This window comes from Andrographis paniculata, unplaced genomic scaffold (genome assembly GCF_009805555.1).
Source record: "Andrographis paniculata isolate CXL003 unplaced genomic scaffold, ASM980555v1 Contig59END, whole genome shotgun sequence".
Classification (NCBI taxonomy): Eukaryota; Viridiplantae; Streptophyta; class Magnoliopsida; order Lamiales; family Acanthaceae; genus Andrographis; species Andrographis paniculata.
Genome location: NW_026137594.1, coordinates 4718224 through 4732376, shown reverse-complemented (window position 1 = coordinate 4732376; position 14153 = coordinate 4718224). Strand labels below are relative to the sequence as shown.

General features: G+C 31.6%; 2 protein-coding genes across 4 annotated transcripts; both read left to right on the top strand.

Moving 5' to 3' along the window:
- Positions 1–2584: 2584 nt before the first annotated feature.
- LOC127258526 (cytochrome c1-2, heme protein, mitochondrial) lies at positions 2585–7210 on the top strand. Of its 2 annotated transcripts, none has more exons than XM_051285396.1 (8): positions 2585–2710; positions 3776–3852; positions 4192–4412; positions 5572–5851; positions 5943–6014; positions 6446–6562; positions 6653–6718; positions 6807–7210. In XM_051285396.1, exons 2-8 carry the CDS (start codon positions 3793–3795, stop codon positions 6921–6923), a joined length of 933 nt encoding a protein of 310 aa, XP_051141353.1. In that variant the 5' UTR covers positions 2585–2710; positions 3776–3792; the 3' UTR covers positions 6924–7210. The 2 variants fall into 2 exon arrangements, with proteins under 2 accessions (XP_051141353.1, XP_051141354.1); XM_051285397.1 differs by having other exon boundaries at positions 2708–2829.
- Positions 7211–7900: 690 nt separating this feature from the next.
- Positions 7901–13763, top strand: LOC127258332 (uncharacterized). 2 transcript variants are annotated; one of them, XR_007840290.1, is made up of 3 exons: positions 7901–9053; positions 10902–11040; positions 13701–13763. XR_007840290.1 is itself a non-coding variant. In XM_051285129.1 (2 exons), exon 1 carries the CDS (start codon positions 8155–8157, stop codon positions 9013–9015), a length of 861 nt encoding a protein of 286 aa, XP_051141086.1. In that variant the 5' UTR covers positions 7901–8154; the 3' UTR covers positions 9016–9053; positions 10902–11245. The 2 variants fall into 2 exon arrangements, 1 of the variants encoding a protein (XP_051141086.1); XM_051285129.1 differs by lacking the exon at positions 13701–13763 and having other exon boundaries at positions 10902–11245.
- Positions 13764–14153: the final 390 nt, after the last annotated feature.

Here is a 14153-nt window from a genome sequence, read left to right as displayed (position 1 = left end):
TAAATATTATAAATTTAATTAATTAATTTTATTAAAATTTTAGGAAAATATATAAATTATAAAATTTAAAGGATTTGTTTGGCTCTAATTTTTTATTTGAAATTGATATTAATTCTAATTTTTGTTTAAATAATAATAATAATAATATATTTCTATTTTAAATTATTTAATTATAAAATAATTATTTTTACATAAATTATGTTTTTATAAATATTTTTTACTTTATTTGTACACTATATTATTATTTTTATATTCCCTCCGTCGCGCGAAATTAATCGTGTTTCTTTTTTGCGCGAATTTTAAGAAAATTTGGTTTATATAGTTAATTAATGTGATTAGTTAATGTAATATGTGTAATAAAATGTTATTTTATTTTTATTCGATGAAATATTGAAATAAAAGTTGAAATATTTTTTATTTTATTAAATTTAATATTTTATTTATTGAATCTTTTTATTTTAAAAAAAAATTATTATATTGATTGTAAATTATGGAATTAGATAAAAAAAAATTAATTGTAATAATTTAAATACAAAAATAACAGCCGTAATACTAAAATTTTTAATATAAACGAAACATCAAATTTTTTGAATTTGATTGTTGGTAGGGATAATTCGATATTGCATACCAAAATTTATAGCGCATATTTTATATATCGTACCAAATTTTTTAGTATGTTATTTTATCGTAATGAGATATTGTATCAGTAATTCGATATACCGAATTTATAGATGTAAAATTACTGAATTACAGAAATAACACATACTGTAGTAAAAAATATCAAAAATGCCAATTTTCAGTATATCAATTTTTTTTTGTATGGTATCGGTATTTTTTTAAAAATGCCAAAAAATTTGGTGTGATATACAATATAGTTCGGTATGATTTGAATACAGTATCGAGTAATTTATAATCGAATTACATGTATAGTATCAATATAATATTTTATGCTGAAAATACTCCTTTCATCCATAACAAAGTATCCATTTTTTCATTTTAGTTTGTCTCGTAACAAAGTATCCATTTCCTTTGTTAATAACTGTACTATCTACTAACATTACAAATACCCTTATAACTTACAATATATTACACAAATGTCGTTACCTTTATATTAAACGTACTAATAAGGTTATTTTAGTCATTTCAACTTTATTTCCTACTATATCACAATATAATATTAATATTTCTAAAATTACGTGCAAAAAACAAATGGATATTTACTTATGGGACGGTGGGAGTATAAAAATTAACAATAATTTTACAATTTTAAGAATATATTAGAAAATTAATTATTTTAATACCAATATACTAAATTATTGATATAGACCGATATATCAAATACTAAAATATCAAATTGTATTGATATTTTCAGTATATATTATACCAACAATGCTAAAAGTATATACAATTGTCTCATACCATATTTTTTCATGCATTATTTGAGCAAATTGATAATTTTCACTCTTAATAATAGTGATAAATGAATTTTTTTTAATGAAATATAAAAATCAAATTCTAAATCAAATCTCATTATTAACTAATTTTCAATAATAAAATATCAAATCAAATTTTTTTATATTATATTAAAAAATAATTAAAAATTTTAGACATCATATAAACAGTTATTTATATCATATTGAATATTTATTATTTTTATTATTCAAAATTATATTACTACTTTTAAATTTACAATAAAATAAACGAACAAACAATAAAAGTTAGGGGTATTAATAATTGAATAAAATATAGTTAAATTTGTAATTGTTATTAGTATTTACTAATTATTATTGTATTAGAAAATGTGACTAATTTAGCGGGACAACCAAAAAGGAGAAATATGGACTAATTTCACGGGACGGAGGGAGTATAACTTTTAATTATACACGAGCCAGTATTTTATATTTTTATTGACAAATATGTTTAAATAAGTAATACAAATTTGAATTTAAAAAAATAAAAAATAAAAATAAAAATAAAAGCAAATCCAATAATATAAGAGGAAGATAGTATATACTCCTCACTCCATCCTATTTGAAAATATATATATTTTTATTTTGGGATATTCAATTACAATGTAAATATTTCATTAAATGCCTAGTTTTACACACAAAAAAAAAAGATAAAAATATCATTATACTATTTTTAACTGCCAACTATAACTAAAATACTATAATTATATGTGGACAAAGGGAGTATATTTTTCTAATATTGAACCAAACATATAGAAAAATAGCAATCGTTGAAAAAAAAAAAGATGTATAGGATAATAAAATATATAATTATTATATTTTGAATTATGTCAGTTATTTTACATAAATTTTTAATTGAGATTATCTGTATAATTTATTTCTTCATTTAATTTAAATATTTCAAAAAATAAGATAATAATAAATTGTTTCTAATATGTTTTCAATGTTAGAAGCAAAATATTGAAAAAATAAAAAATAAAATAAAATACAAAAGTGCAGAAAGAATAGACACCGTAATAGATTTGCAATTTTTATTATTTATTGTATTTATACACAGAACAGAAAAAAGAATTATAAATAAAAATATTGTATCATTATTATTTGCTAAATTTGCAATAAGGCATATAATAAGCCCAAGTCACGACTTAACCTCTCGCTTCCAATCCTCCTCGTTTCGCTTTCGGCCTTTCGGATCGTACCACGCTCGCCATCTATCGAAGTTTCAGTCTTTCCTTCTTAAGGTAGATTCAATTTTTAGCGATTTCATTCTTTGTTTGATAATTTTCATTACCTATTAGCGTTTGCCCCTCTGATGTTCTGAATTTTGTTCGCCGTTGGAGTTGTGGACGCGTAGTTCTAGGTATCGTACAAATTGCTGCCGTAGATTCTCTCTGACTTTCATTTTCAGCTTTAGTGCTGTATTTTCATTTTGTTTCCTCTGATCTTGAATCAATTCGAGCTGGAAATGATGTGTGTGAGTTTCATGTTTCTGATTGTGAGAAAGCGAATATGGTTTCATTGCGAATCGCGTGTTGTTGGCTTGTGTGATGATTTGGAGCAGTTTTGGTCTGCCTTCAGTCCTGACACGTCATTCTTAGAGTAGATTTACATATGGAAATGTTTTCGCTTGCGTCATTAATTCTTGCTAGATTTTCATTTTGGACATCAGTGTGTGGTTCCCGGGATTTCCATTTTGAATTCATTTCTCCCGGTCGAGGAATTTCAATGGAATCCTCGTGCGAAATGATAATTTGCTTGCATCACATTTGATTTTTGTTCAGGTGGGTTATTTGAAAAGAATGAAAGTGTGGGGATATGATGGAAGGGAATAGTCTGTTGGTCATCTATTTCATGCCCTAATATGCGAATCATGATGTGGGATTGGAAATTTTTCTTATGAAAATTTTGGGCTGCTGAATCATTGCAATATATTTCTCAAGCATTTATCATCTATAAGTTGATTGAATTTAAAGTTTCACTTTCTTTTGGTAAATAAGCACATTCAAAGTATTTTATTTGGTGGTGGTGGTATAAAAATTCAGACAATCAACAACTTCAATGGCATGTTTTCAGTGTGCAGTTCCTTCCAAATTTTAAAAATCTTTTTTCATCAGTGTCTTGAACCAACATACCATCAGCACACATAAAATGTCAGCTGATTCTTTCCTCTGTTAAGCATTCTGTATTGTGGTATTCTCTCTTGCTTTTCTGAATTTTAAGGATGAAAATGCTACACAACTTCCCTTATTCTCTATGCTGTTCGCTTGCTTATCATATATTTTCTTTTTCCCCCTTCTGATGAATAGACACGGTTACAATTAAGATGTTTGGAGGTAGAGCCATCCACCGGTTTCTTAGAGAGAAACTTCAGTCACAAAGCAGTGTAAGTTATCATAGTTTTGATTTTTCTAATCCTGATTTTATTCTTCTTTTGTATAGTGTTTATTTTGCTGAAAAGCAAAACCACAAGTCTTGCTGTGCAAACATCCAACAAAACTTGATTGCCCAATTTTTTGCTTTGCCTGACCCATTCTCAGTTCTTCACTAACTATAAAAGAATCACAAACTTTTAGATTTTTCATTGATAGTTAAAATAGGATTTTAATACAAATTGTGTTTTATGGACTGAAACATCTGTCTCAGTTTGCAAATTTTTAGAATTATATATACACATGTACAGTTTGTTGATAAAAGAAGTAAAACCAATATTTTTCTGTTTCAGTCATCTTTGTTTTTGTCATCTTTTATTTCCAAGAAAGGGCATGAAGGTCTTGGATTTGGCACTTCAAATTCCTTGAGGGCATTGGCTGTAGTTGGAGCTGGTGTATCAGGAGTGTTGAGCTTTGCTACAATCTCATCCTGTGATGAGGCTGAACATGGTCTGGAAGTCCCAAGCTATCCTTGGCCTCATAAGGGCATTCTAGGATCCTATGATCATGCTTCGTGAGTTTTCAAATCTTCTTTTTTATTTAAGTTCCATGAATAGTCAGTTGAATAAATTTATGATAAGCTGTGCTAATCATCTCATTTGTGAAGTTTGGTTTAGAAATTTCCATTCGAGACTTTTAATATCACTATCAAGTTGTGCATATTTACAATTTGACACCACTTTGTTTTTGGTGGGTATGATGTTCCATTTCCATATCTGAAATATGTTTATGCCGGAGCACTCAGCTTGCATACTTGTGTCTGATACTGTTTTGTGTTTGATTTCGTATTTGGGAACTTAGCGTTGTCGATGTATGTTTATTGTCAACTGTTATCAACCTCTGTGCTCCACTTGAATAATTCCTGTGTCAAAGCTACCTAAATTTTAATTTTGTTAGAAAAAATTAAAATGAAAACTATATGCCATATTTCCTTTACCCCCTTTTCTGGAGTCTTCATTTCACATTAATATATTTTCCTGAGAAGCTTTGGTTAAATACTGCTAATATTCTAAAATACAAAATAAAAGATGAACATGCACTCTTTTGTGTTCTTGCTTTTGTTGAGTTTTTTGTTTTGATGTTTTTGAGGTGAATAGTTGTTGGATACAATGTTTTGGGAGGGAACATAATTAGATTGAATAGTAAACTTATGAGAATATATATATATATATATATATACAAAAGAACACACCCTAATTTAAGTCGAATTGGATATACCTATCAAATACCATAGAAAAGACTAGAGAAAACTTTGTAGAATCTATATTATAAGCATGTTTCTTTTGTGTCCGGTTATTGAATGATGTGAAGATGCATTCTCTTCGAAAGACAGCAAGTCTTCTTTTAATTGTGATTTTGAAGTTTTAGCATAATAAAATCTTGAAGCTTGATGGTAACAAGTCATGTTGTTTATACACCATAAAGATTGTCTTTTTAGGTTCTTTCTTAATTCCGTGCATTTTACCACTTGTAACATCTATTGATGTCAAAAGTATTATCAACTATTTTCTACATTTGTTCCAAGGTTAATGATTTGTTCAGCCAGTCATGGACAAGATTTTCGTAATTTTTGAATATTTTGGAAGCTCAGATAAAACTTACCACTTTCATCACATTGATAAACCAACAACTGTATGTCCTTGATTTACTTCAACACTGCTTGTTTTAAATAGGATTCGGCGTGGTCATCAAGTTTATCAACAAGTATGTGCTTCCTGCCATTCCATGTCTTTGGTTTCATATCGTGATTTGGTGGGCGTCGCCTACACAGAGGCAGAAACCAAGGCTATGGCTGCTGAGATTGAAGTTGTTGATGGCCCTAATGATGAAGGGGAAATGTTTACTCGGCCTGGGAAACTGAGTGATCGGTTTCCTGAGCCATATCCAAATGAACAAGCAGCTAGATTTGCAAATGGTGGGGCTTATCCTCCAGATCTAAGTCTTATCACAAAAGTATGTCCCACTTTTCCTTGGAAGTTATAATAGTTAATTTGGTATTTCTTTTCATCTTTCTTGGCTAAGTTACAGTTTGTTTTGTTCTTAGGCTCGTCACAATGGCCAAAATTATGTATTTGGCCTTTTAACTGGGTACCGTGATCCTCCAGCTGGCGTTTCGGTGGGTTTGGATAGATCTCTCATTTATTTTATGCAATGAATAATAACTCTTATCCATTTCATTCTGTCTTATTCTTCTGTAAATGTTTGATTTACAAAAAGGTTTGAAAAAACAAAATATCCTGGTTCTATCTTACTACTGGTTGTGTAGTTTTCCTTTATTCAGTATGCAGTAACCCAGGCTCTCTAATTCGCATGAATGCCGTCATTCTATCATTGCATTTCTTAGAAAAATATGATTGATTATACTTGAAAGAACCATTTACTTAGCCTCTTTTGTGGAAAGCTTGTTTTCCTTTTAGCCCAATGCTAGATATTTTTAATGACTACTGATTATTTGCTCATAGAAATCCTCCTTTTTTTTGGTTATACTTGTAGAATGTACATGGCTGATTTGATACACTAACTAGCCCATTTCTTTTTGCTTATTAGATCCGTGAAGGGTTGCATTATAACCCTTACTTCCCGGGAGGTGCTATAGCCATGCCTAAAATGCTCAACGACGGAGCTGTTGAGTATGAAGATGGTACCCCTGCAACTGAGGCTCAGGCAAGCTCACATTTCTGCTCTTGTTCTATGCCTGCGCATGCATTGCATTAGCTCATCCTTATTTTAAAATCTGTTTTCTTGTTTCTTTAGATGGGGAAGGATGTGGTATCCTTCCTGTCATGGGCAGCAGAACCTGAAATGGAAGAGAGAAAACTGGTAAGCTTTCTGATCTCCCGAATTGATGTGAATAATTAGTCAGAATGAGCGAGCTCTATGCTGACACAGTTTCGCCTCGCTACTACAGATGGGATTCAAGTGGATCCTTCTGCTGTCACTGGCCCTCCTTCAAGCTGGGTACTACCGGCGCCTCAAGTGGTCGGTTCTCAAATCCCGGAAGCTGGTCATCGACCCCATCAATTAGTCCGATGCCTCTGTGTTTTGCATATCAAGGATCTCAAGTATGCTGCCAATAATTTTGTTCCATTGACTGACTGACTGACAAAGAAAGAAACAGCTGCCATTCATTCCCTATTACAATTTGACAAGGAAGGAATAAATAGTTGAAAGAAAAGTTGCAGAGATTTTCTTGATTTGATGAGCTCTCTGCCGATTGATTGTTCATTTTTATTTGAATTTGGAAAACATTCTCATTCGTCTTTCATAATTTATGTTGTTTTCATTCCCTTTAATTTAATCTGGGCTTTAATACTTTGATGGGTTTATATTTGCTCTTTGTGTATTCCGATGTTTTATCTTTTATTTATACCATTTCCCACCACACCCGCAACACCAAGACAAATGAGTATTCTATTTTCACACCCAATCGTAATAAAAGAATAAATAAAATGTGATCTTTTCAAAATTTGATACGTGGACCAACACAAATTTCCAAACAACCCTACTACTATTATTCTACTCTTTAGTGTCATCATTAATGTACAAATCCATCATCACTCACACCCTTACATCTGTCCATAATAATAATCATTATTATAATATGTCCTGTGTACTGCCAATATTCTCCAATATTTTAATTGGAGTAATATTTAGCTTCCATGTTGCATCAGAGACACTTTTTTCAACCCCAGAAAATACACCGCAGCTGCATATTTATTGCCAAGATGATGGATGAAGTTTTATCGCCGGTACAGTGAGAAAGTACAGTGCAGTGCAGTGCAGGAAATACACATACGTACTTGGGATACGGTCCGGTCCGGTCCGGTCCGGTCCGGTCGGGTTGGGGCGTAAGTAAGTAACTTTCAGGCTGAATGCTGGTGAATTGAATAAGCAGCGTAGCCATCGGTGAGGATACACGTGTCCCTTCTCTGGAACCTTCCTCATCTTCACTGACAACACACCATTATTCCTTTACCTTGCATTAGCTGTGACCTGTCCTCTTCTCTGTTACGTTGCGCTCTCCCATTCGATGGTTTTCCTGCGTCCCTCTCCCTTTTTTTCATCCCTAATTTCCTGCGTCTAACATGTGTCACATTTGGTACGCAACCTTTACTTTTTCTCCCTGCTTCCTTCCCAAATGAGATCTCGGTAGAATCCTCGCTTTTGGAGGTTAATGAGGTGAACAGAAGGTGAGTGGTGTTGGTGCTGGATTCGTTTGGGTTAGCTCTACGTGCTTGTGTGTTTGTGTTGCATCGATGCGTCGGCTTCGTTGTGCTGTGAAGTCATCGTCGTCGGAAAATTATGACCCGGTGATGCATCGAGTTATGATGCTCAGATTCCGGCCGATTGCGCCGAAACCTGCGGATGGAGAAGCGGTTTCCGCTGCGCTTAAGGTTGTTGGAGCGAGAAGGAAACGGAAGTACGTTAGGGTTCGCGGTCGGAAAAATACGAACATGAGAAGTAACGGGGTAAAAAAACCGTCTCCGCCGCTAAAATCAGGAGTTGAGGACGACTCGTCGCTGGAGAAAGGAGTGGAGACGCTGCAACTGATGCTGGAGAGATCGGAGAGTGATAAAAGCTACGGAAATAGTACCACCGTCCAAAAAATCCACCAAAATATTTGGAATATCGGCGGCGGCGATGAAGCAATACTTCCGGTGAACGGCGGTTGCGACGCGGCTGCGGAGTCGGCGGCGACAGGAAACTCCGGATCCGTGATGGGGACGTGGATAGTGGTAGAATGCGTGACGGACACATTCTTAGATAGTGGAGTAGGGTTAGGGCTTTCTGACCGGGATAAAATCAACAGCCTAAAAGTGGACACGTGTCCTGGATTCATATCCGACGGCGCACAGAAAGTGGTTTGGATTAACGAAGCATATAGAAACATGGTGGCGGAGGAGAACCGGAATGGGACGATGGTGCGGCTGTCGGTGAGAGACGAATTAATTCCCCAAAATAGCCCTTCGTTCTCATGCAGGGTGAGAATGAGCCAGCAGACGAAGCAGGGGTATAAATGGAATAGAATATTGGCATGCGATGTGTGGAGAATGAAGGAATTTGCAGGGTTTGCATGGAGATTGGATCTCAACACTGCACTCGGCTTGGCCATTTAGAAATTAATTAAATTATTCCTCCACAGAAAACATCTCAGGTACTATTATTCAATTTTCACTCCACCATTGCTAAATGCTAACTAATTAATAATACTCCACTAGTATTTTACTGGACAATAGATACACATGTATAATTAATGAATAATATCTTTGCTAATTCAACTCGATCAGTCTTGAATTCTTAATAATTAACATTTTAAATATATATATATATTATTATTATTATATTTTTTTATATAATTAATAATATTGATAATTTTATACAATTAATTTAATATATATAATTTAAAAATTAAAAAATATATTTAAATATTTAAAAATTATATTGTAATAAAAAAATATATATGCATTATGAATATCATTTAGTAGAGAATAAAGTAAATAAAAAAATATTTTCTTTATTTATAATTAACCTAATTAGATAATTTAAGTGAAATTTTAAATGTAAATAAAAATATATATATCTTTTAAGAGAGACAAAAATAAAATAATTTTGAGTGAATTTGACTTATAATGTTATATGTTATATATAATTAAATTGATTTATATTTATTAAATATCTTTGAATTTAGTAAGTTTTGTACAAAATGAAAAATGTCAATTTTTATGAAGAAACAAAAGTAAAAATAATATGGGACGGATGGGGATAGAGTATATATTTGGGAGATTTGATTAGATTTTTACTGTTCATTATATTTTTTTCCCCCAAAAAATATCAAATCAAACACTTATTTTTTATTTTTTATATTATACTAAAAATAAATTTATATTTAAAACATCACATCAACACCTATTTATATCACATCATACATCTATTTAAAATTCAAAATTTTTATTATTTAAATTCCAACTTAAAATTCAAATCCCTAAACAAACACACCCTAAGTGAACAAGAGGAAATTTCATTTAAGATAACTAAAAAGCAGCAGGGATGGATGATATATCAAAATACCGATTTATCGTATCGTATCGTATCGTGTCGAAAATATAAAAAATTTTGGTACTGTATAGATATCGTACCGAAGTTTTCAGTACAGTGTCGGTATGAATTTTCGAAAAATTCGGTATTTCGGCATGATACCGTACCGATATTATTTTTATTAAATAATTTAATTATTAATATTAATAATAATTATTAATATTTTTTTAAATCATAACAAAAAAAAATGTAAACTAGTGAAACTTTATTGGTTTTTTAATTATTATTTATTATTATTTTTAATTATTTTGAAATTTAAAATTTTATTTTCGGTATAATTAGTATATATCGGTATCTATCGAAATCAAACTTTTCGGTATAAACTGTATATACTAGTATCATACTGAAATTAAAATTTTTGATATAAACGGTATATATCGGTGCCGTACCGAAAATTTCAGTATATTAAAATTTTTGGTACGATACCGATATGTATTTTAGTCATACCGAAAAGTTTGATACGGTATCGGGATCAACCGATATTCGCATCCCTAAATGCAGGTGATTGATCAACCTTCATTCATTAATAAATGAAAATAGGTCTTGACTGTAGATCGTCTATTAATTTTTATTTTTTATTTATTATTATTATTATTTTTATGCAATGTCCAATGCAAGAAAACTTTGGGTATGTTTGTTTGAATTGTACTTGTTGTTTATTACTGTAAATTATATTTTTTCCTAATAAACATCACTTCCATGCATTAAGTATTGAAGATACTATTGTTTCATTCATTTTAATTAATTTATTTATTTAAAACAATACATACACTACTTATGTATATATTTATATATATATACACACACGTATATCTTTCATGTAGGATCATATATATATATATACATACATATAATATGTGGTTTAATAATTAATTAATTGTTGGGACATGATGATATATATATGCAGTTGATGGAAAGTTTGGTGATGGATTTGTGTTGATACTAAAAGTTAAATGAGAGAGAAATCAGGTAGCTAGAAGATGCATGTGCCTTGGAAAATCAGTCCCTTCATGCAGGATCAGGACACAATTACCAGCTGCCTCGTCGTAAGTATTATATATATATATATGTATGTATACATGGTAGTATCAATAATCTTACTTGTGCAATGCATGCAAGTATGACAATAGGACTAGCTATATATATATATATATATATATATAGCCTATAGCTTAGCTAGTCATGTAAAATTAAAGCTGTAAGGTATTGTTTGAAAAAGAATAACTTGACCCATCTGCTACAACTATATAATCGCGCCCGTATCGATGCAAAGTTGCCGTTTATTTTTTGCACGTAAATTTTTTAATATTAGTATTATAATAAGTTGTAGTGAAAAAGATGAAAATGCCTCTATTAGTATTGTGTAATATAAAAGTAACAATATTTGTGTAATATAGTATAAGTTAGAAGGGTATTTATTATGTTAGGTACGTAGTAGTATAATTACTAAATTAAGAAATAGTAACCTTTGTTTTGGAGTCAATGAAAATGGAAAATGACAACCTTTCAATGAGACAGATAAAGTATATTAAGGATATGTTTAGATTAGAGCTTACAAAATTGGTCGAGTCCGTCGAATTGGTCGTTCTGCTTCACTTATTAAGAAAAATTGAATTTTAATTTTTTTAACCTGTTAATTATAATTATTATTTCTATTATAATTTTATATCTTACATATATTTGAGGCCGGCATGGGTTCACTTTTGGCAAAACTTAAATTTCTAGCTATTTTGTATTATTTTTATTTAATTTTTTTATTGATTGTTTTATTTTATAATTTTATATATTTTATGAATGAATGTGGTATACTATTTTTTTGTTTTTTAATTGTTTGTATAAGTTGTTGCCGGGAGGTAGATAAATGTGAATGTCTATTATACTATACTAAAATCGTTCACTTGCACAATCAGTTTTGAACCGTTGGGTTTAGCCCAATGGTTGTTTATTCAATTTTATATTTGCATATGAAAAATTATTTCACAAAGAAAATACCAATCATATTATGGGTTTTTTTACTCTTCTTTATGTAAGAGTAAAAGACAATATTTTAGATGCAAAACTATTGTTTTCATATATAAAATTAGGGATGTCAACGGGGCGGGTTCGGGATAGGTTCTGCAGCCCCGAGACCCGCCCCGCTAGAAAATATTAGACTTCGAAACCCGTCCTGCCCTGCTTCCACCCGGCTTCAGTACCCGCCCCGTCCCGAATTCTTTGGGTTCGGGGCCAATCCGGCAAATCCGTTTTTTTTTTTAAAATATATAATAATAAATATTTTTTCAACAATCGAATACTAAAACAAATAGCATTAAAAGCAAAAAAAAAAAATCTAAAAACAATCAAATATTGATCCATAAAAATAAGATAAATAAATAAATAATATATTTTTATTATATAAATATACATATATTAGGTATAATAATTAATTTTAAAAAATTATTTGGAGCAGGCGACTAATTGAATTTTATATTTAAAATTATTTTAGTAAATAAATAATATATTTTTATTATATAAATGTACATATATATTAGTTATAATAATTTTAAAAAATATCCGGGTTCGGATTCGGGTCCGGATTGGGGCGGATTTTTAGTAAAACTCGTAACTCGCTCCGAACCCGGCCGGGTTTAAAATTTTAAATCCACAACTCGCCCCGAAATATATTATTTAGACCCAAACCCGTCCCATTAAGAGCGGGTCCGGGGCTAACCCACCAAATTTGACATCCCTATATAAAATTGTCTTATATTGACAAAGTATTAATTGTCTGTTATGTACACGTATGTCTATCGTATCACCTTGCAAATATATACGATTTGTCGACGTAGGTGTAATATGGATGTTTTGTAGTAGGTTCCTTACCCTATATATATATATATGTATAGGTTGAATGTAGAAAAAAAGGAAACACAGACAATTCGGATCAATCTCCTCCACTGCCTCTCTCCCACTGCCTCTCTCTCCGTATATCTATATCTATTAGATACATTAATTATCACACACATTCGTATATATTATACTTATATTATTATACTTACCAACTATATTATATTATTATATACACGTTATCAGCACGAGGGCTCTTGCCTATTGTATTTTTGGTAAGTTTTATTTTTATACTATCTATATTATCTATTTTCTAAACTATGGAAAATCTTGCAAAATTTTCTTTTAAACCTCTTTCTCTCACCGGCAATAATTTTCTGACTTGGTCCCTGGATGTAGAAATGCATCTGGTTTTTATGGGCCTTGTTCATACAATTGCCAGTGAAAATGCGACTACAAGCTAAGATCGGGCTAAGGCTATTATTTTCATCCATCATTATTTGGACATTCCTCCACAATCTGAATATTTGACGGTGAAAGATCCACTAGATTTGTAGAATGAATTGAGGGAGAGATTTGGGCACTTGAAATATATCACTCTCCCCAAAGCCCGACATGATTGGCTTAACCTGCGGTTGCATGATTTTAAAACTGTTACAGAGTATAACTCTGCTATCCATCAGATACATCTATGTTGAAACTCTGCGGAGAAAATGTTACTGAGAATGATAAATTGGAGAAGACTCTCTCTACCTTTCATGCTTCGAATGTTGTGCTGCAACAGCAGTATCGCGAGAAAAATTTTCAAAAGTACTCACAGCTCATTGCATGTCTTTTATTAGCTGAGCAAAATAATGAGTTATTGATGAAAAATCATCAGTCCCGGCCCACTGGTTCCAGTCCGTTCCCTGAAGCGAACATGACATTTTCTGAACGAGGCCGAGGACGTGGTAGAGGCTGTGGACGTGGTCGCGGTCGTGAGAGTCAATGCGGTCGATATACTCCTTACAATCGCCGCAGTTTTGACGTTAACAGGATGCAGAGTAAACCCCAACATGGGGATATAGCCGAAAAGGCTAAACAGGGAAAGAGGCAAATCGGCATTTGTAACCGGTGTGACATTGAAGGCCATTGGGCTAATACCTGCAGAACAGCCAAACACCTAGCCGATCTTTATCAAGCCTCACTGCAGAAAAAGGGGAAGAAGGTCGAGACTAATCACATTGATAACGATGACGACCCCGATGATGATCTTTTGGATTGCGACACAACGCATCTTGATATAGCGGATTTTGTCGTAGATCCAGCAAACCCCCAGTGATAGACATATTAT